This window comes from Brienomyrus brachyistius, chromosome 21 (assembly GCF_023856365.1).
Source record: "Brienomyrus brachyistius isolate T26 chromosome 21, BBRACH_0.4, whole genome shotgun sequence".
Taxonomy (NCBI): Eukaryota; Metazoa; Chordata; class Actinopteri; order Osteoglossiformes; family Mormyridae; genus Brienomyrus; species Brienomyrus brachyistius.
The window spans coordinates 17,666,551-17,687,367 of NC_064553.1; the positions used below are offsets into that span (position 1 = coordinate 17,666,551).

The 20,817-nt window shown below is 40.2% G+C and overlaps 1 protein-coding gene across 1 annotated transcript; it reads left to right on the plus strand.

Moving 5' to 3' along the window:
• Positions 1–8,205: 8,205 nt before the first annotated feature.
• On the plus strand, positions 8,206–19,908 carry LOC125716972 (tetraspanin-1-like). Its single transcript, XM_048989866.1, has 8 exons — positions 8,206–8,358; positions 8,529–8,591; positions 12,181–12,387; positions 14,194–14,268; positions 15,232–15,330; positions 18,455–18,595; positions 18,685–18,768; positions 19,189–19,908. The coding sequence occupies exons 2-8, from the start codon at positions 8,535–8,537 to the stop codon at positions 19,246–19,248; spliced, it is 723 nt and encodes a 240-aa protein (XP_048845823.1). The 5' UTR covers positions 8,206–8,358; positions 8,529–8,534; the 3' UTR covers positions 19,249–19,908.
• Positions 19,909–20,817: the final 909 nt, after the last annotated feature.

The window sequence follows — 20,817 nt, forward strand, 5'->3', positions numbered from 1 at the left end:
ACCCATTTCTCCCGACGAAACCGGTGTGAGATGCTTCGCCATATGGCAGTGGGGTTATGATGTCTCATGTAATGGAAGATGGTAGTGAGAGACCCCATAGTATTTGCATCTGTCTCCCTGCCTGCAGCAGAGAAGAATTATTCCCAAACTGAGAGAGAGGCACTGAGTCTTGTATGAGGTGTAAAAAGGTTTAATCAATATCAGTTGGGTAGAGAATGGACTCTTATTACAGATCATCACTAACCACGGTTTTCAGTCCCCAGAAGGGTATTCCTGCCACAGTGACTGCCCAAATGCAACACTGGACATTGTTTTTGGCTGTCCATCAATACAAGATTGAGTACAAATGCTACGGAAATGCAGATGGATTGTCTCAGCTGCCACTGGAGGGAACAAAGGAACGCTGTGAGATAGCAGCTTTGGATACATCCCCCATCAGTCAGATTGAAAGGCTCCCAGTCACAGCAGACATGGTGAAATCAGAAACTTGACATGACAAGGTCCTGTCTTAAGTATATGCAGCTGCACAGTACGACTGGGTAACCAATAAGTCCCAGCTGGCTGAATACTATCCTAGACTAGATGAGCTTGTTCTAAATGCTGGTTGTGTGATGTGGGGATTGAGAACTGTCATGCCCACTAGGCAGAGACCCGGGGTGCTAGAGGAACTTCACAGAGGCAATTTTGGAATGGTGAAAATGAAGGAACAAAAGCCGGAAGTTTAACGTCGTTGCCAGGAATTGCTTAAGGGATTGAACACCTGGAGATGAAATGCTCTGGCTGTCAACTGGCACAAAATGACCAAGAACGTGCACCAATCCACCTGTGGGGATGGCCTCTATCACCCTAGCAGTCAATCTATGCTGAATTTGCTCACTCTCAAGCAAAAATTGGCCCCTTTCCTGTTTGCATGCCAAATTGCACATATGCTACAACTAACTAATTGCTGATGCACAGGCAGTTCATGCTAGGATCTACAGGGGAGATCACAGATGGATTCCTGTTGTAGTCAAGGAGCAGCCTGGACCGTCTTCCCATCAAGCTGGAGTTGGTTTTGTTTCAACCAACCAGTTGATAATAAAGAGTCACAGTCACAGAGTACTCAGCTGGTTACTTTCTGGACCTGAACTATCCACCTGAACAGCACATACCCAAGGTCAGAGTACTCCACCTTCCAGAGTCCAGTCCCAATTTCATGCACTCAAGTGAATTTTTACTCAGTCTTGACTCAAAAAAGTGTTCAAAATGATTCGAAACACTTGTGATTCAAAAAATCTTCTTAATCTATGTCTGCAGCTGTATCACCCCCTCCTTTAATATTTTTTCAAACATTGTGCGTGCACCCACTAATGCCCCTCATTATGTCTGTCAAGTCAGAAATCATCCAGGTTGCAGAGATAAACCATAAGGACATCGGGTAAAAAGAATCACACAGCAGAATGCAAATATGGTAAAGTATTAAAAACTGAGGTGGCTGGCACAGCTTCCAGTTTCTATTGACATTTGGAAAAGCAACAATCTTGTATTGTTTTGCATAATTATAAACTGAAAATGAGCTTTTCACATTACAGTACTTTATGAGCCTATATGTACACTACAGGCTGGAAGTTTGAGCCTATCCTCGGATTAAAAAAAAAAATAAACGATACACTGCAAACTTTTATTACAAGAACATATTTAACATACTTATAACAAATGTAACTGACTGGTTTTATAGCTTGTAGTAACACATTATTCAGCCACAAAGGCTGAAACTATTGGTTTTGAAAAGATATCAGGTCTGTCTTTAGTGTATTGACATTCACTTTGTGTTGGAATTCTAGTTACTAATGTCAGAACTTGATTTGCTCTGATTTGCTTTGATTGTGTCTTAATAAACTAAACGATAGCCACACGTCTGCCTTGTCACTGATCAGTTTGTGAGGTTTAATGCCCTGTCTGCTCCTCGCTTCAGTCTTCTGTTGTACTGTATCACAACTGATGTCAGAATTTTTGATAAATATTTTTTATGTTTATGTTTGTAAAGGCAGGAAAGTCACAGCTAACAATTGAACAGATGGCTCAAATTGAAATTTTGAGTGAAGAAGGGTTCTCTGATCGCCAAATAGCCAGAAAGTTAAATGTTTCAAGGTATGGAGTGACGTACTGTTTACGGAGAAAAAGGATGACAGGAAGTAACAGTGACCAGAAATGGACTGGAGCAGGGAAAGTGACATCAAAGGCTGAAGACCAACACTTACAGTAGTTGTGACGTGCAAAAGAAATTGGAAGATGACTGTAAAGGTCTGTGATTAATGTGAACAGACTGAAACCGGTATCTCTTAATATAGTCAAGCAAAGACTGAGAGCAATTGGACTGCAGGGTTGAGTTGCTGCCAGAAAAGCTTTACTTCATGGTGTTAACAAGAAAAAAGGACCAGTATAGGCTGAACAACACAAACGCTGGAGTGTTCAGGACTGGGAGCAGGTCTTGTGGACGGATGAAAGTCCATCCAAGTTTGAAATGAACGTCTAGCGTATGAGATAGATCTGTTTGCATGCTTGAAAAGGTGCAGGGAGGGTTTGGACACAAGTTATTCCCAAAAATTGTTGGAACGGATACAGAAAATCTGTGTGATAAAGGCAAGAGATGGTTATGAGACTCGATGTACGTAGGCACTTGAATTCATTAAATTGCACTTGCAGTGTATTTCATTGCATTACACTTCAAAACCATTCAGTTACATTAGTTTTATGTATTTCTACTATTTTCTTGCAATAAAAGTTTGAAAAAGAAGTGTTTGTAATCATTTATTTATTTTTTAAATCGGAGAGTGGGCCCAAACTTCTGGCCTGGAGTGTACACATAGTTTATTCAATGTAAGACTTGTCATATAGGTGGAGTGTAGACTTTAAACGCCAAATAACAGTCAAGCATGTGTAGGAACAAACTCCTGATGTTCTGCCATTTGTCTTGTGGAGGGCAGCTCACTATGGTCAGATAAATGTAAAATGTTTAGTCAATGTTCTCTGAGAGTAAAGAAGACGGAAATCATGCCACCTTAAGTATATATTGATACCCGGGGGGAGGATGAGGGACATCTGGGGGTGCTGCCTAGACTTGAGCGTTATTATGGTTATACCATAAGAATACCACATTATACTCCTCCGACCATATGTCAGGAAATGCTGGAATAGCATTGCCTTTATACATTCCATCAAACTTCCTCTTCAACAGCCAATAATAAACTCCCAGAATAAAGTTCTCAACTCCAGTCCTGGGGACCCACTGTTATTGACTGACTGAGAGGTCATCCCAAAAACCTGTACCCACAACAGCCCTCCATGGAACAGGATCCCCACTTTTAGTCTAGATGGTATGACAGCATTAAAAATTAAATTATAGTCTCGTATTGGACAGGGTTGCAGCAGTAAAAATTTTTGCCACCGAATTTCACCACCACTGAATAGTGGAACGACAGATTTCCAAAACATCGTGCACCATTCGTCGGTGTCAGGGAGCTGCTGTAAATTTGTGAGAAACTTCCAGGAGAGTTAGAATGTCTGAGATGGTCACTGGGGTGAGAAGGTGATGCTGAACTGTTACTTGTGTTTAATGTTTCAAAAGTGGTGGTTCATGACAGCTCTGAAGCAGTACACCTTCGCTGTGTATTGGCTGTACAATGTCATCTTCGACAAAGGTGCCCATGTGTGCTACAAGTCTTGGAGCTGAAATTGATGATTCAATACATCGAATCAATACACAGGTTATGGACAACAGCACAGGCTATATTGATGTTGCTGGCCTGAAATGGATTGGTACGCAGGTAAGTGACAGGCAGGTAAAACACTGTTTAAAAATGCAAAAAGCCCTTTCACTGCGGATCTTTGCTTTCATTTGGCTCCTGTTGTATCTCACCTTGGGTGCTGTTGATGGATTATCCACAAGTGTCAAAAGGTACCTTTGAAGAAGATAACCATGGTCACCCACCAGCACACTGCAGTACAAGCCTTGTTCAAGGTCTCTTGTCAGATGACTGCTGTCAAATAGCCGTGCGTCATGGGTGCCACCAGCCCATCTAGCCATGACATTACGAATCCTCAACTGATGGATACTTCATTTGACAGTTTATTGAGGCATATCCATGCCAGGTAATATAAAAGAATGGCTTTCGTTGCCTGTGAAAATGGATAGGAATGTGGGTACAGTGAGCTGCTCCAGACGCTCCTGGAATTCCAGTTTTATTGTGAAAAGCTGTACAGATATCCTGCTGTTCCTTTGTATTTGGCATTGCCATGTAGGCTGTGTAGAGTGATATAATGAGTGCTGCAGCTTTATGAACTGTACAGCAAATTGTGCTCTCATGGACTCTAAGAAGATCACCACTGCAGTGAAAAATTAGCCTATGGTAAAATAGCACTAAGTAAGTAAAACCTGCATTGTGGGATCCAAAGAGTGACCATCTCCTGCACCAGTAAAGTGAGCAAGTTTTGGACACTTCTTTTGGAAAGACTAGATCAGGTTTTGTATTAGTGTTCATACTTGACTGGATTAGGGACCGGGCCAGAGGAGCCAGTGGGACCAGTGCCCTGGCACCTTCAAGCACTACTGAGCACTGTTGTGAGTCACAGCATTTGTAGTGCAAGAAAGCTATTACGACCATCATATACAGTACAACGCGAGTCCAACCCAAGCCTACAGGCCTACGGGGCCTTCAGAGCCTTTTGCATGTACAGTGCAAGTTGACCACCACCAGGCCACCCAGGCCCCTCAGCAGATACAGTGAGTATTGACCATCAGGGCCCCAGGGGCTCTCAACATACACAGTGCAAGTTAACCACGAGGGCCCCCGGCATATAGAGTGCAAGCTGACCACCAGGGCCCTTGTCTCCTTTTAAATATGCAGTGAGATTTAATTACCAGGGGCTTCACAGAACCATGATCCAGCACAGTGTTCATTGTATGCCTTGAAAGGATCTTGCAAAATGTGATACCTTTTAGGAACAGTTGCGGGCTGCATGAAGTCTCCATGCAAAAAGCACTGCACTGCACTGGCTCAGCATATTTCCAGTGAGGCACTTTAATTTTAGGTTACTTTTATAGTATAAGACGGGGCTGCTCATTCCTGCTTCTGGAGATCTACCATCCTTCAGAGCTTAGGTGCAGCCCTAATTTAAAACACCTGATGCAGATAATCAGACCCTTCATTAGCATCTCAGTATGAGACTCAGCTATGTAACCTTTCCACCATAATGATGGCCAAATGAAGCTTCGTGAACCATTTGCTGTATTTTCTTATCCCACTAGATGGCGCTCTCTGTGCACAAAAGGGCTCAAAGTATGCCCCAAAGCAAACCAAAAGAATCATCTAGTGGGGTCAAAAAATACAATAAATGGTTCATGAAGCTTCATTTGACCATCACTAATTAGCTATAACTAACTCACAGCCACAATTAGCATAATGTTTCCTGTGTTGAATGTCTACTTGTGAATTCAGGTTTCGACCGTATCAATAAATGTATTCATTTGTTACAGTGTGAGTACTGAGCCGATCATTATGTACCAAACGTTATACAATTATATACGGTTATACGTTTTTTTTTTTAAAGAAATTTCACCTTAAGATATACCCAAATTAAAGGCTTAATTACGAAACAAATATAGCAAGGCTATCCAGTCACTTAGTACCACGTCTTAGAAATTTAGTTATATACAAGCTAAAATGTTAGAAAAGCACTAAAGAAAGTATTGTACATGTTTTACACAGTATCTTGCAAAGTCCATTGCATTTGCACCTGTAACAACTTTGAAAATGCTGTACTTTTAAATAGTGCTCTTTTTTATTGATGTTTTTAGATGCAATGTGATTTGTGCAGTAGGTGGACACATTCTGAAAAATATACAGAATGACAACAAAAAACCTCCGAATGTCGGTTGGCGACTCCCCAAGCCGACAAGTGGTCATGTCCCACCCCCTGAAAATGGCTGTGTACCTGCTGCAGCCAGATGTTACGCTCAGGTCCTCAGCAATGAGGATCCTGTGAGTTGGATCACACTCAAGGAAACATGTCACACTTAAAATACACTATGAAAACAGGCTCCCACAGTCAAAAATCAAACAATGTAGAATTATGCTATTATTTTTGTATTCATTAATGACAAACTAAGTCTTATTTACATGCTGATCTCATATTCATTCATCATTAAAGAATCAAGACTCATGTTTTACCTCAAGAAATTGCTGTATTTGGTACTATATTTGTTAATTCTGTAAATCTTCGTGAACCACTGAAGGAACTACTGAAGGAATAAGTAATGAATAACACGTGAAATACTGGTCATCTTCATCATTTACGAATCGTAACGCATCTTTTATCTCTAGTAGTTACTATATTTGTTACTATACCTCTTAATTCTATATACCTTTGTTAACTACTGAAGAAACTATTAAGGAACTACTGAAGGAAGAAGTAATGAATGACACATAATGATCTAATGTTTGTCCATCATTAATAGATCAATACGCATGTTTTATCTCAAGTAGCTACTATATTTGTTCGTGCTTTATACTTCAGTAGTAACTGAGTTACCATGTTTTTCTGCCCACTCAAAGTGTTACCGAAAACATATTTTTCAAAGGGGAGCACAAATCAATAGACTAGATTTATTGAATTGCGCTACGACAGCAAAATTTGACAAGGCAGCCTATTTCGACAGATTACCGGCATTTTTATACCACATAAAATGTAAATGTGGGTTACAATTTAATTCAAACATAACAATGTGCAACCTGGGCTCTCAAATCTCACACATTGACCACGAGACACACCCATTTAGACCAGTTCACACGTTCACACGCCACACCTTGTAAGGCTTGTATTTCTTACGCTGAGCAGTAAGGTACACACAGCACACCAGGGTGGCGCCGGCATACGGAGTCGTGTTTTCCGCCGAATTCAGATCTGTCCAGACAGAGTTATACAAAGTTAATAGCCACCTACCAGCCAATCGGAAAATAGCATTTGTTATTTCCGGGTAAATTCCAGAATAAGTTACATATGATCCCCCTGTAAGGACGTTGTTACGTGGATGGGCAAACACATGAAGCGCAGACAAGGTGGAAGTGGAAGAGCAAGATGTGATGAATGCGATAGGCAGGGCTCTAAAGTGTTACGCATTGACCGTGAGATAAACTCTACGCCCCTAACAGATGTAATCTGACGCCAGTTTTAATGAAACTGGAGAGCCTTGGTGTATCTTTTTCTAATCAGGGTCAGCAGTTTAAGATAATAACAATGTTATTATGTTCAATCTGTTTTAGTTAAAATGTACGAGCTCTTTGTATAGGGAACATAAAAACTATATTCTCTGAATTTCTCTCCTTACTAAAAGCAAGACGATGCTCTTCCTCTAAAGAAGCATTCTCACTGCAGAACATGTGGATCAGTTAATTTTGAAAGCAAATCTGTTAAATAAATATAGCCAAAGTCCAGATGCTGACAGAAGACACGGGACTAGGCTGGTCTTGAAATAAAATGTTAGCCATGTTCCGATTGTTCCGAAGAATACAAACTAATGACACGACAAATTAGAAAACAGATACGTCTTAAACATTCATAAAATGTTTTTTTTTTTTAGTCCTGTTTAATAATAGCAATGTAAATTAACATTCTGAGATTACACGTTGTTGGTATTCCTTTAACAGTATATATTTAATTCCCTATGATCGCATTTGCGAATACCTTTTCAGTTAAGTTTTTAAAGGGTTTGAATCAGCGAAGTTTCTACCTACAGTATTGAAAACAACAGGGGCTAAGTCAAGTTTACCTTTTTTTTTTTTTATAAAGGAAGATTGGCATCGGGGTTAAAATGCTCGGGGCTATAGTCTTGAAATACATGGCCCAATAGCCCCGAGTGATCGGACCTAACGACGCCCGTGGTTTGAATTTAGAATATCAAAATAATCGAATAATGGAATAATTTAAACGAATTATGGTAGAAAAAATACACCCCTAATAATTACATATAATCAGCCATATAAGTTATGGAATACTGTATACCCCTATCGTATAGCTCACGATATATTGTAAATGTCATGCAGACACTTGGTTTCATGAGAAAAAAAAAATCTAAATTATGTGTATTTGACTGATAGACTTCTCTACCAGCAGAGGTCACAAGTCGGTCACACGAAATCTACGGTAGTATTTCCGAAACCTGTTAGATTCGCCTTCATCCCACCCCTAGACCACACCTGTACCAGTTTGTGCAAACATATTAACCAGAATAGACCACTTTTTACTTAGACAAACAGTGACACAGTTTTCAGTTCAGTTTACTCCGGATACAATCCCAAGAAACAGCGGAGACTAAAAGAGGTATGATTGTCGAAATTTATTAAACACATATTCTGTCTTGGTGACAGCGAGAGTTTGCCTCAAGTCACAAATACCTTTCTAAAAACATTCCTGCTCATTAAATTCCGCAAAATTCACGCGTTACATTTGTAAATCGTATTAAGTACTAACCCAGATCATTTGTTTTACAGATAAAAATGGGGTGCTTCACTTTTATAAAGGTCATGATGATTTTGTTCAACCTCTTGATTTTTGTGAGTATTCCTGCCATTTCGAAGGCAACCGTAAAGAAACTTATATGTGACGGGAAATACCCTGATAGCTTTGAGGATGTGTGTATTTAACGATTTTTGAAGGAGGTCATTCCCAGAAAACGCTTATACATACCTAATATACGGCTGTGCTAAACGGGGTAAACGGGGTTTAACGTATGTCACCATCACAGTAGCATGTCCAGCTTTACAGTAGATGTTTTCAGCCAACACTTATATTCTTGTGCTGTTTCTTAGAATTAATGAACTGAAGTAATGGCATTTTTACTGTGGTGTTAGTTTACAAACATATAGTGTAATGACCAGGAGCGTTCCTATCTATTGAAAGAAATCAGGGGCTAAGTCAAGTTTACTGCATCGAGGCTAAAATACTCATAGCCCCTAGTATGATAAAGTATTACCTATAAAGTGAGTATATATATATATATATATATATATATATATATATATATATATATATATATATATATATATATATATACACATATACACACACACACACACACATCTTTTATATATAGGAAGGAAGATCGGGACTGAGATACTCGACCTCACTTTATATATATATATATATATATTATCGGGACTAAGTGAGGTCGAGTATCTTAGTCCCGATCTTCCTTCCTTAAACTTCACTTGACCCCGGATTTTTTTCAACACCTAGAAACTCCCTTGATTATGACACATGCAGTTTCACCTGACTTGAATCTCTCATTTTGCTTCAGTCTGTGTTCATTTTGAACATACTCCATGTGGGTTTTTATGAAAACTTAACTACAGATTATTAGAAATCGGATTTGTAATGCCAAAATAATGTAGAACGACTACAATACATCTGAAAAGCATTCATTATTTTAAAGATGTAATATTTGTCATTTGTTTGCAGAATTAACGGATTGTGGTTATCGATTCTGAGCACACACTTACTTGTAGATCAAATTCGAAATCTCAGTAGCCTGTATATCATGCTGCCTTGGTGAAACGCTCAAACCAGATTTGTTTCCAAAGGCGTTAGTGGTTTTTGTCATTAAATAACGCTATATTCTTTGTCATTGCCTTCACTTACAATCATGGACGTAAATCAACACCATGCAGCAAATCCTGGACCCCCTTAAATAAGTGGAAACCTCAACCCCCAAAACTCAACCCAAAGTTATGTCTTTGCTTACAACATTGAATGAAACAGAGAAGTTGCGCACTGAGGAAACATTATAAGTGAGGGTGGAGTTACTCCTAGTGGGTGAGGTAATGAGAAGTGCGGTCAGACTGTTAGCTTTCAAGTACAAGAGACACCATTTACGCTTCCGTGAATTGTTCTCTGTGTAGTCACCCCACATGGTAAAACTGGTTTCAGTTCTTCCTGCTTGAATTTTACCCCGTGATAGCATAAACCACTATTAATTTGTACCAGAGCATTAATTTCAACTAACCTTAAACTAAAGGATTTATGTAAGCAAAGCAATGACAAATTGCGTTAAAGTGGGTACATATTTAAAATGTAGCTTGATTAGCCTAAAAAATAATGTCGCAATGCCTGTCTTAGTTGCTTGACTTATACTTGACATAAACTTGTTTAGCATATAAACACTGTGTATGGAATTCTTAGGAGGTGACACGTTTTCTGATTTATCTTAAGATATGCTTGTAGAGAATTAAAAAAAACTCAAAAATTAATTTGGACGCGTTTTTAAGTTATTCTGGTTTCAGTTATTGAGTAAACTATGAGTATTTTAAAGTTAGACTAACTCAAATATTACAGCAAAAACGATTTGCCTTTAACTCTACAAATCTAATTAAATTAAAACAACTTTTGAATTGATGTAACGTCTTCTTTACTTAAACTTGCCTTTTTTTAGTTCTTTATTTTACTTCCATCCAACCGTTCTCCAGCAAATCAGGTGCCGTACCTTTTTTCATAATTATAAAAAAGAATACCGAAGCTCATCACCTTGCAGAAGAGACCGAAGTGTCTGTATTGGTTTCTTAGTATAAATGATACAGGTACTCAATAAACACTAAATCACACGAGTCGGGCAAACACCAGGAGGTCTAGCACTGGACTGTAAAGCACACACGTGGTGGGTAATTTATACAACGCTAAGGACACGCGAGGATCGGACTGGGTTCACGTAAGATAAGGGCAAACACACACAATTGAGAAATACAACAAATATTAAAGTTATCAAAACAAATGAATATATACAATGTCCCAGCATGCTCAGCGCATCTCGCTGGCGCTACATTATTGGACTGGACGATGTGCTAAAACAATTTTTACATCGCTAGTCAGTTATATTACGACCAGGCCTTTCCTTACTTTCAATTCTGTACGGAAATTATAATTCAGTGGAAAAGGATAAGTACCGTAAGCACAGTATCAAAAGTACGGTACCTGGTCCGGCAGAAAAGCGCCCAAAGCGTCTGCGCAGATGAATGAAAAGTTGGAGTCATTTAGCATTTTTCAAGTGTTAAGGAAAGGCAAAAATATTTGTTCAAAATACATATATAACTAAGTCGAGAGAGTGTTCTTTATTTTTTTATTTTTACCAGCTTTTAAAAATAAGTTAACTATGAAGGGAACGTGTAACATCGTAAAGTTCTATGCTGAGAAACATCTTTAAGTGTTACTTAATTTAAGAGTGCAGGGCGTCTTGCTGGTAGCGCCCATACACAAAAACAGTTGGGGTATTTGCGCAATCGATTTTATATCGCTCTTTTGCACGTCACGTCAATGACATCATGTCACCATGTGAGTCAATTAATCTTGTGGGAATGTGTGACCTAATTGTAGTTTGTGAGCTAGGCTGGCTACCGCTCAGCAGTAGGAGATAGGGAGGGGGCTGGGGGCAGACTAACCTCAGGTCGCTCCAATGGTAGGGGAGCGGAGGAATCTATCAAATAGCGCATCTCTAACTTTGTACAATACAAACACAATTAGTAAAATAAGTTTCAAATTTATCACTTATGAGAAAAATCTGAGATAGCAGCATGCAGATACATATAGTATGTTATACCCCAATATTGTGGATTTATATACAGATGCTCCTCTACTTACGAACTTTCAACTTACGAACTTTCAGACATATGAACGAAGAGGACTATAAGTCCAAATTGTATTCAATGGGGTCCCGGTTCCTGTCTGCAACATCTTTTTTTTTTGTGCGCCAATTCCGCCTAGTACGACTTCTGGCTGTTACTCCCGCCACGCAGCAGTATAGCATGCATACTCCTAGCTTCCTAGTTCTTAGTACTTGTATATACCCTTAAAATTATGTTGAATAACGACTTACGAACATTTCAAGTAGCGAATGGTCGTTTGAAACATATCTCCTTCGTAAGTAGAGGAGCGTCTGTATTTTTTTTCAAAATGTCACACTAACACATATAAATATGACACATACTAATAAACTACAGTTATTGTTCATGCATCAGATATAACAGTAACTTAAGACATTCAGGTATGCACCTCCTGCTTCTGGCTTTGTATTTGATTGTAGTTCAGCCTGTAGTTCAGTCTGGAAGCATGCTGGGTAGGATCTTAATGCACATGACAATACACTTCCTGTTTCAGCTAGGGGGCGCTGGACTGCTGGCAGTGGGAATCTGGGTGAGTGTGGATGGGAACTCCTTCCTGAAGGTGTTGGGGCCCTTTGCCAGCCAGGCCACACAGTTCGTCAACGTGGGCTACTTCTGCATTGTCATTGGAGCCGTGCTGGTGATCCTTGGTTTCTTTGGATGCTGTGGGGCCCTGAAGGAGAGCAAGTGTCTTCTCATCCTGGTAGGCAGTCCTCGGAGCCTCCTGCCATTGCTCCTAAGCTCATTCTGGAGGGGGGGGGGGGGGGGATATGATGTACGGTCAACAGCTCGGTGGCTTAATCTATGTGCCAGTTCCAGGTGCATTAGCCCAAGTACAGTGCAGCATACCAAGAGCTTATAGATCTCCCCCATTGCTACAAGCTGTTATCCATCATTTTCAACAACCCTCTAGAATCATAGAGATTCCTTGCCACTAGAAATGTCACGCTGATGTAGGGAGCACATGCAAGATTGACACAGGGGTGAAATTCAATCCAGGGCTGGAATGGGATTTAAAATTGCCCATAGACTTTGGCGTACCCCATCGTAAATTTTGTAGACTGGGGGGTCCCCCAAGGAAAATTTTGCAGGCCACATACCCAAAGGTATGCCAGATGGTCACTCCAGACATGAACCCAACCCTGCACCCCTGGAGTTAATAAACAATGCACATGGTGTTTGTCGAGGATCAAAGCTAATCCCATGATTTCCGGCTACATTCGTGGTAAGGATGTACCCTGGATGCTAAGCTGTCTTGCTCTTAATCCATTGCTTTTATCTATATGATTCACAGTCAGTATGTTTACAGGAATGCTAAGGAAATCGAATTTTTGTGCTATTCTGACTAAAACTTGACTTTTAAAGTACATGTAAATATGTTAGTCCGACTGAAATCATACTAAATCGAATTGTACTACATCAAATCGAAAAGTCGGACTAGGACACCCAGATGATACAATTTGAAGTCGATATACTACTGCATGTATACGTTCAATCGAACTCAAACTGGCCTAGGTGCTTTGCACATGCTCCAGTTTCCACCCCTGGGCTTTGACCTGGAAGTAACAGAACAAACTGGTACAGAAGAAGCATGGAGCATAGCAGAGGACGTATAGCATGTCTAAAATGTACAGCGCTGTAAAGCTGTACAATCCAACACTCAACTAAAGGGCACTTTTCCGCTGCACCAGGTACCGTACTTTTGGTACTTCAAGAACCATTGTAGACATGAGGTCCGGGTGTCACATGCGGACGTTAGGTTTGCTTTGGTCAGAGATATTAGAGGCAGGTATAATGTGTCACCAAGCGCTCGCCATGGAGCCCCACCCCCAGGCTTGGTTCCAGGGAGAGGCCCCGGTGTTGAGAAATGGTTGTAGTACATTATAGGGCTGGATGACATGCGATATTAATACCAACATCACATGTTATGCACATCCAATTGTTATATCGCTAGTCAACTGGATTAAGATCAGGCTTTTTCTTACCTTCAGTTTGGTATGAACATTATTTGTGTGAAATTTATGTCGAACTCCTTTTTGCTTCATAAATACCCCAATATTTATTACAACAAAATCACATTATACATATTATACAAAATACTTTATTTCTTGTTACACTATCCTGACCTTGTAGTATCTGTTCTTCCATCCAGATCACAATTATAATTTGTCAGTTCATTTGTCCTCGCACTCATATATATATATATTTTACATTTATGACATAATACGTATAAATATGCAAAAAACTGGAAAAGGCCCAATACTAAAAAGCTGAAAGGAGCTATATTGCTACCTACTGTAGTGGAGTCAGACATACTTTGTTCCGTAAACCGATTCCCGTCCTGTAAATGTATACGGGGACAAGGGAAGTAGTCCGTTAAAAGGAGTAGTTGATCTATAACCGGAGCTTGATTGAGCTGTGCATGTAAACGTACCATGAAAGAGAGCAAATCTTCTGTATTTAGGGTCACTGTCCCCTAAAAACTCTCTTCCTTTGTCCCCCTTCCCAGTTTTTCAGCGTCATCCTGATTATCTTCATAGCTGAAATTGCAGCTGCAGTTGTTGCCCTGGTCTATGCTTCATTTGTAAGTATTACCTCCAAATGCTTTCATTTATCCAACACCACCTGCCTTGCATAGGATGACTGTGAGCCTCCCCCAGAGTGAGAAGATGCAAACACAACCAGGAAGCCAATCAGACCTGCATCCATGCAGGTGTAGCCTACAGTACTAATCACTGAGCTGTCACAATACCCACCTCCCAATGCATGCTTTCTGAAATTTCCTATATCTGGGGATATTTTTTCATTGTGGCAGCCATAAAATCTTGCATTCTGTGTCTATCAATAATGTATGTGGACACAACGACTGGTAGAGTGTTTTAAGCATGATTCAAAACCAACCTTTTTCTTAACAACATATCATAATAGAATACTAGGAAAAACATTAATTATGGCTTGATCTATAAAAATCAAAAAGAAAGCTTAAAGTGCAGAAAATAAAACCTGCTTCCTATAAGATAGTCCAGAGAAGTAATTTCCGGTGTCGTTTTGAGTGGGCATATATAATCCCCTGAGCAAGCGCTGTCCGCCTGACTGAGCGTTGCCCACTTCCCGTCACACTCGTGGCGTGTTTTCAGCAGCCAAATGCTCTTCAAATGCAGTTACACTGGGAGGCTTCGCCTTTCATCTGTGCTGCCGGCTACTGGTCACTCCGTTTGTGTGCTGTCTGATCTCCTTTTGTCATTGTCATTGTCATTGATATTGCAACGCAATATCCGTACTCATTATAGTCTGACCAGTCGCTTTCATGGACTGTTGTCAGTTTCAAAATATGTTTGCATCTTAATGAAGTAATTTTGACATGACTAGTTTCAGTACTCCAATAAACACGCCATATCACAAGACATGTAACTACCTGTACGTCTTTAAAAATAATTGTTGGTTGTTTGCTTATTAGTTTGATTATTGGATGGTACTTGGATTTTGTAAGGTGTTCCAGATCGTTATCTGGAGATTGCTGATTCACCCATTCTGTCACCAACGCCAGGCACAGAGCATCCTGCAGGCGTGGGCTGAACCTGAATTGCAGAACCAGTATGGCAGCAACCCAGTGGTCACGCAGATATGGAACGACACCATGACAAATGCAAGTTCACCTGCATGTCCCTTAAGAGTGATGTGTTTGCAGTGTACTGAACTACAGTGCCCTAAAGGCAGACATAAACAGTTTCTATTACAACACTGTATCACTTCATAATAACACAATTTATGGAGAGCCATTTGAAAGGACTGAAACGATGAGACATCAATTATTCTGTCAGTACTTGAGCTAATACTTGATCAATAATAGTTTACTTTATTCATTTTTAAAAGACTGGATTGCAGTTAGTTGGATGCAGTTGCAATTAAGAATTAGTAGTCAATCAAGTAATACAGTATCAAGTATTGACACTGTACCATAACTCACAGTTCACGTACACACCTATGCTTTCAAATAATAATCAATAAGAAAAATACTGTCAATTGATTGGGACAACTTGATGGATTTTTTTTCTCTGCTTGACAGACCACAAGAGTCAAAGTATAATGTGATGATCTTCCCAGAGACATTGACGGCACAGACTTACATACATGCAGGCATAATGTTGTATGAGTGTTGCCTGGCCAGTCTAAGGGGTTTTCAGCAATATAGAAGCATTAGATATTAGAAGTATCTGCCATCCCAGGGGGTTGTAAATCCGTTGTTTGTAAAGCTGTCACCTAGTCTATACAGTGAGTCACATTGTTAACTGTGTACTGAGCAGGGTTTCTAGATTGTGACAATAATTTGAAAACAACCACTGAGCCAAATTTTCAAATTAATGTCACAATCAAGAAAACCCGCCGAGTACACAGTTTATCATCGGTGACTCACTGTGTAGACTGGGTGACAGCTTTACAAACAGCGGGTTTACCAATCAATCATCGTTCACTAGGGTTTGAGCACCGCCAGGGCTCCATGTGTGTGTTTGCATGTTCTCCCCGTGTCTGCGTGGGGTCTCCTCTGGGTACTCCAGTTTCCCCAACAGACCAAAAACTTCCATCCATCCATCCATCCATTTTCCAAACCGCTTATCCTATTGGGTCGCGGGGGGTCCGGAGCCTAACCCGGAAGCAATGGGCACGAGGCAGGGAACAACCCAGGATGGGGGGCCAGCCCATCGCAGGGCACAGTCACACACCATTCACTCACACATGCACACCTATGGGCAATTTTAGCAACTCCAATTAGCCTCAGCATGTTTTTGGACTGCGGGGGGAAACCGGAGTACCCGGAGGAAACCCCACGACGACATGGGGAGAACATGCAAACTCTGCACACATGTGACCCAGGCGGAGACTCGAACCTGGGTCCCAGAGGTGTGAGGCAACAGTGCTAACCACTACACCACCATGCCGCCCCCAGACCAAAAACTTGCTGAGGTTAATTGGAGTTACTAAATTGCCCATAGGTGTGCATGTGTGAGTGAATGGTGTGTGAATGAATGGTGTGTGAGGGAGCCCTGTAATGGATAGGTGCCCCAACTTGGGTTATTCCCTGCCTTGTACCTGTAGAATCCAGTATAGGCTCCAGACCCCCTGTGACCCTGAATAGGATAAGCAGTTGCAGAAAGTGGATGGATGGATGGATAATGGTATTGAGCCAGTTTGATTTAAAAATGCCCCAGACAGACACATCATAAGCCTGGGGTTGAAACCCCCAATGAATCAAAACGAAGCCCGAATGATTTGTTTAGCACAAATGATTTAACAACCGTTAAACCCTCAGAGAGATTAAGTTCTAGGGCTAAGCCCAGGATGTCTTAAGATCCTAGCAACTCCCCTGACTCCAGATCAGCACATGTACATGATTTCCAACCAAGTTCCAGTAAACCACACCCCTTGTTGTGGGATATACTGTAGGGTCACATTGTAACTGGATGTAGAAAACAAACCCATAACATTGAAAACTGATCAAGCGATGATGAACTGTCCGTTTCTGTCTTAATATGTAGCTTAGCTACATTAACAAGGTTGTTTTCTTCCTTTGACCTTCACAGTAATAAGTCTGAGTTACCGCCACTCTGAAATAGCAGCTGCTCCAGCCTGCACAACAAACAAGGCCAATAAAGGCTATTGTAATGTCTACAGTTACTTGTGAAAGCATGATTCTGAAAATTTGATAAGTAACCCCAGAGAAGCTGTTCCCAATTCTCAAGTTTGCAGATGCTAGCAAATGATAATGATTACTATATCTCAGCAAGATAGGGTCACTGAACTGGGGAAGTGGTTTACTGGAACAGGGTTGGAAATTACGTAAGCACGGCAAGTAAAAAGCCAGATGGTCATATATTTACTACTCTGCCATACTGGGAAGCTAGAAAACACTATTATTTGGACAGCTCCATTACATTTGTGCTCGCAGGTGGTGCCATAGGCAAACTTTTCCTGTCTCGTTGGTCTATTCTCCGTATCTTTTTAACCCGTATGCGAAAGAGCCTGTCTCAGTAAGGGCTAGTCAGGGGCCTAGGACCCGGGGTGGGTGGTGGGTACGTTTTCCCCCTAATATTTAATTTAGCTCCATTTATCCGCCCAATAAACTGACCACTGTATTTCATTTAAGTGCCCCCCCCATCTCAAATTCTCTCCTACGCCATTGGTTATAGCCCCTAGTTTCCGGCTTGTTGTTATGGCTCCGATAGCTTAGATGGTATAACTGTTAGTTATCCAGTTTAAAATTTAACGTGTATATGTGCATGCGTGCATTCAGAGGCGCCCCTGTGTTTTTTGCACTCCACTGAATTGCCGAAAGATTACACTGTCAAAAGTTAAAAGCTAAACTGACTAAACCTATTGTGATACGCAACGTAATTACAGTTTCGAGAAGAATACAGGAAGAACTGAATTTGCATCATGCTACAGCTTTCCTCACTGAACCAGTTTTTATTCTCTGTAAAAATAACCTATATACAGACTTTTTCACTGAGTCTTGCCTGAGTGGCTTAGGTAAGATCAAGCAAAGCTGTACATCATTTAAATAAAATGTTGAAAGTTCTGTTAATATGGTTATTAACTGAAGTAAGTTAAGGTGAGGTAATTAATACATACCATCTTTTTTGTTCATTTCTCTATTTAGATCTCTTTCAAGCACATGATTTATACCTGTTTTTATGAAATGTAAAAGCGGTGGTTAACTTCCAATACTCAAAAGCAAATTAAGCTTGTATTGTTTTTTTCTCCCATCTATACAGTTGAATTGCTGCGGCTTCAGCAATTACACGGACTTCATGAATTCAAAATATTACAACTCAAATGGGAAAAGCTTTCCACCGCCTTGCTGCAACAACACCACTCCCTGCACGCAGACATTAGCACAGCAGACCAACGTTGGCGTAAGATCCTTGTCTGAAATTCGTCTGTGGTTTTTTTGTTTTGAATTACAAGCATAATATTTAACATTTACAACTGACTTTTTTTGTAGGGGTGCTACCAACAACTTCTGGGAACTTTAAAGAAAAATGCAAATGTTGTCGGAGGTGTAGCGGCTGCAATTGGCGCAATTGAGGTAAATTAAACATGACCAGATGTCTCCCTTATTAATCCGTTTAAATTAGGATGATTCCAAAATTTGGATACAAATTTGGATAATAACTGGATTGGTCTGGACTGGGGGGCCCAATATGATATGATTTCATGGGGCCCAATATCTCGAGCAATGCCCCTGAATCAAAGTACCGAATACTGCAGTAATCATGTTTTTTTCAGTAGGTCTGTTTATTCCACAGGCCTGTATTTGCATAGGCCTACTTTGCTATACTCTGCGGAAAATATGTAACGCTGATGTTTTGATAAAGTTCGCAGTTTAGAAAAGGGTGACAGGCTAGAGCATGATTAAATGCACAAATGCATAAAAGTATTTCTCCTCTTTAAACTGCATAGAAATAACTACATATATGTTATGACCCTTTGATTTTCCCGCTTTCAGTTGGCGTCGATGGTCGTATCCATGTACTTGTACTGTCACATGGACAAAACTGGACATTAAGAAATCATGGACAGGAGCCAGCCATGGTCCCATGATGTCCAGGGTGATGTCATGAGTGATGTGTTTGTGGCGAAATAAACAGTTCCGGATTTCGGTTTGCTTATAATCAGGAAACATTCATCACAGGGAATACACACTGTCATATGATCATCACATTGTTTCTTATATTTAGTGCAGATTCTAAATTGTTAAATTGTATTGTAACACTAATGCTTGTGAGATTGGTCTATTTAAACTGCTTAAAACTGTGGAACTGTTTAAAAGCTATATGACAGTAATTTTAAAATACTTTTTTGCTTATTAGCGCAACTTTGTTAAGTGACCCTTCACTGAATTGTTCTCAGAATCAAATGACCTAATGACGTTTTGTTTGACTTCCTTGTGGAAAAGGTATTCACAATAACTGTTCTGCAATACACTGTTAAACTGGTTAAACCAGTTACAAGCCCTAGTGGTTTGGCCTTGTGATAACAAAAGGAAGAAATCAAGAAAAAAATCCTGCATAAAATAATTCTATTTCTATTGTTCATGTTGTACAACTGAATTTCTGTGTTTATGTGAATATGGTATGACACGATTAATGCCACAATATTTAGGCCATATGGTTTTGTAAATGTACAGACTGAAATAAAGGAGAAAAAGCCTTAATTATACACAACATAGCTTGATTTTCAAAAACAGTCTTTGGAGGGAAAAAAACTTGCTTTATTCCCACATGCTTTATTCTTTTGTTGGGTCGCCCTAATCTGCTTCACCAGCGCAGCTAGTGGAGTTAAGAAACTCATGCTATTTGCGCTTTGATAGCACTTATTTAAGGACGACGGTGCCATCGGCTTATCTACTACGAGGTTGCGCTTGCTTTTGTGAATTTTCTGAGCCCGGCAGTTGTTTCATTTTGTGTCTTCTGTGCTTGTTTGTTTGGGTCGTTTCTGCTTAGCTTACAGGTAGGTCTTTTAATTAACCAAACTCAAAGCGCATGTTTCAACATGTAAATCCTCTACTAAATCATAGCGCCTCGTGTAGTGTGGGTCAGGATTACATCACACACTACATACAAGGACAACAAGTGTTTCCACCAGTGGATTGTATAAGCCTACTGTGCATGTAGACCTACACATTTTGGTATATGCTCATATCTTGTATCACTTCTTTAAATCGTAGCGATCTCAAGAAAAATATTACACAACATTGTGGTGTGGATTATGGACACATACATGCACTCGAGGTACATGGAGGAAATAACACCCTACCGAAAGACGGAAAGGTAGGACAGACGTGGAGAAACACCTTACTTCGCGGGTCTTTGTTAACTCACTGGTCTTTGTTAAGTGACAGACAAAGGGTTTTTTTTTGCTGTATTGACCACATCAAGGAGTGATTTACCTAGCTCCACCACAAGGGTCCTGTCAGCATGTAAATAAAACCCAGGGTTTATTTGCAAGGTTTTAAATACCCCCAACCATTAGCTCTCTCGAAAGGTGTCCCCAAGAGGCATAAGCGCATAACAAAGTTATGACACACAAGGCAGTTTCTGTTTCCTAACGTAACTATTTGGGCAAGGTGCAGATA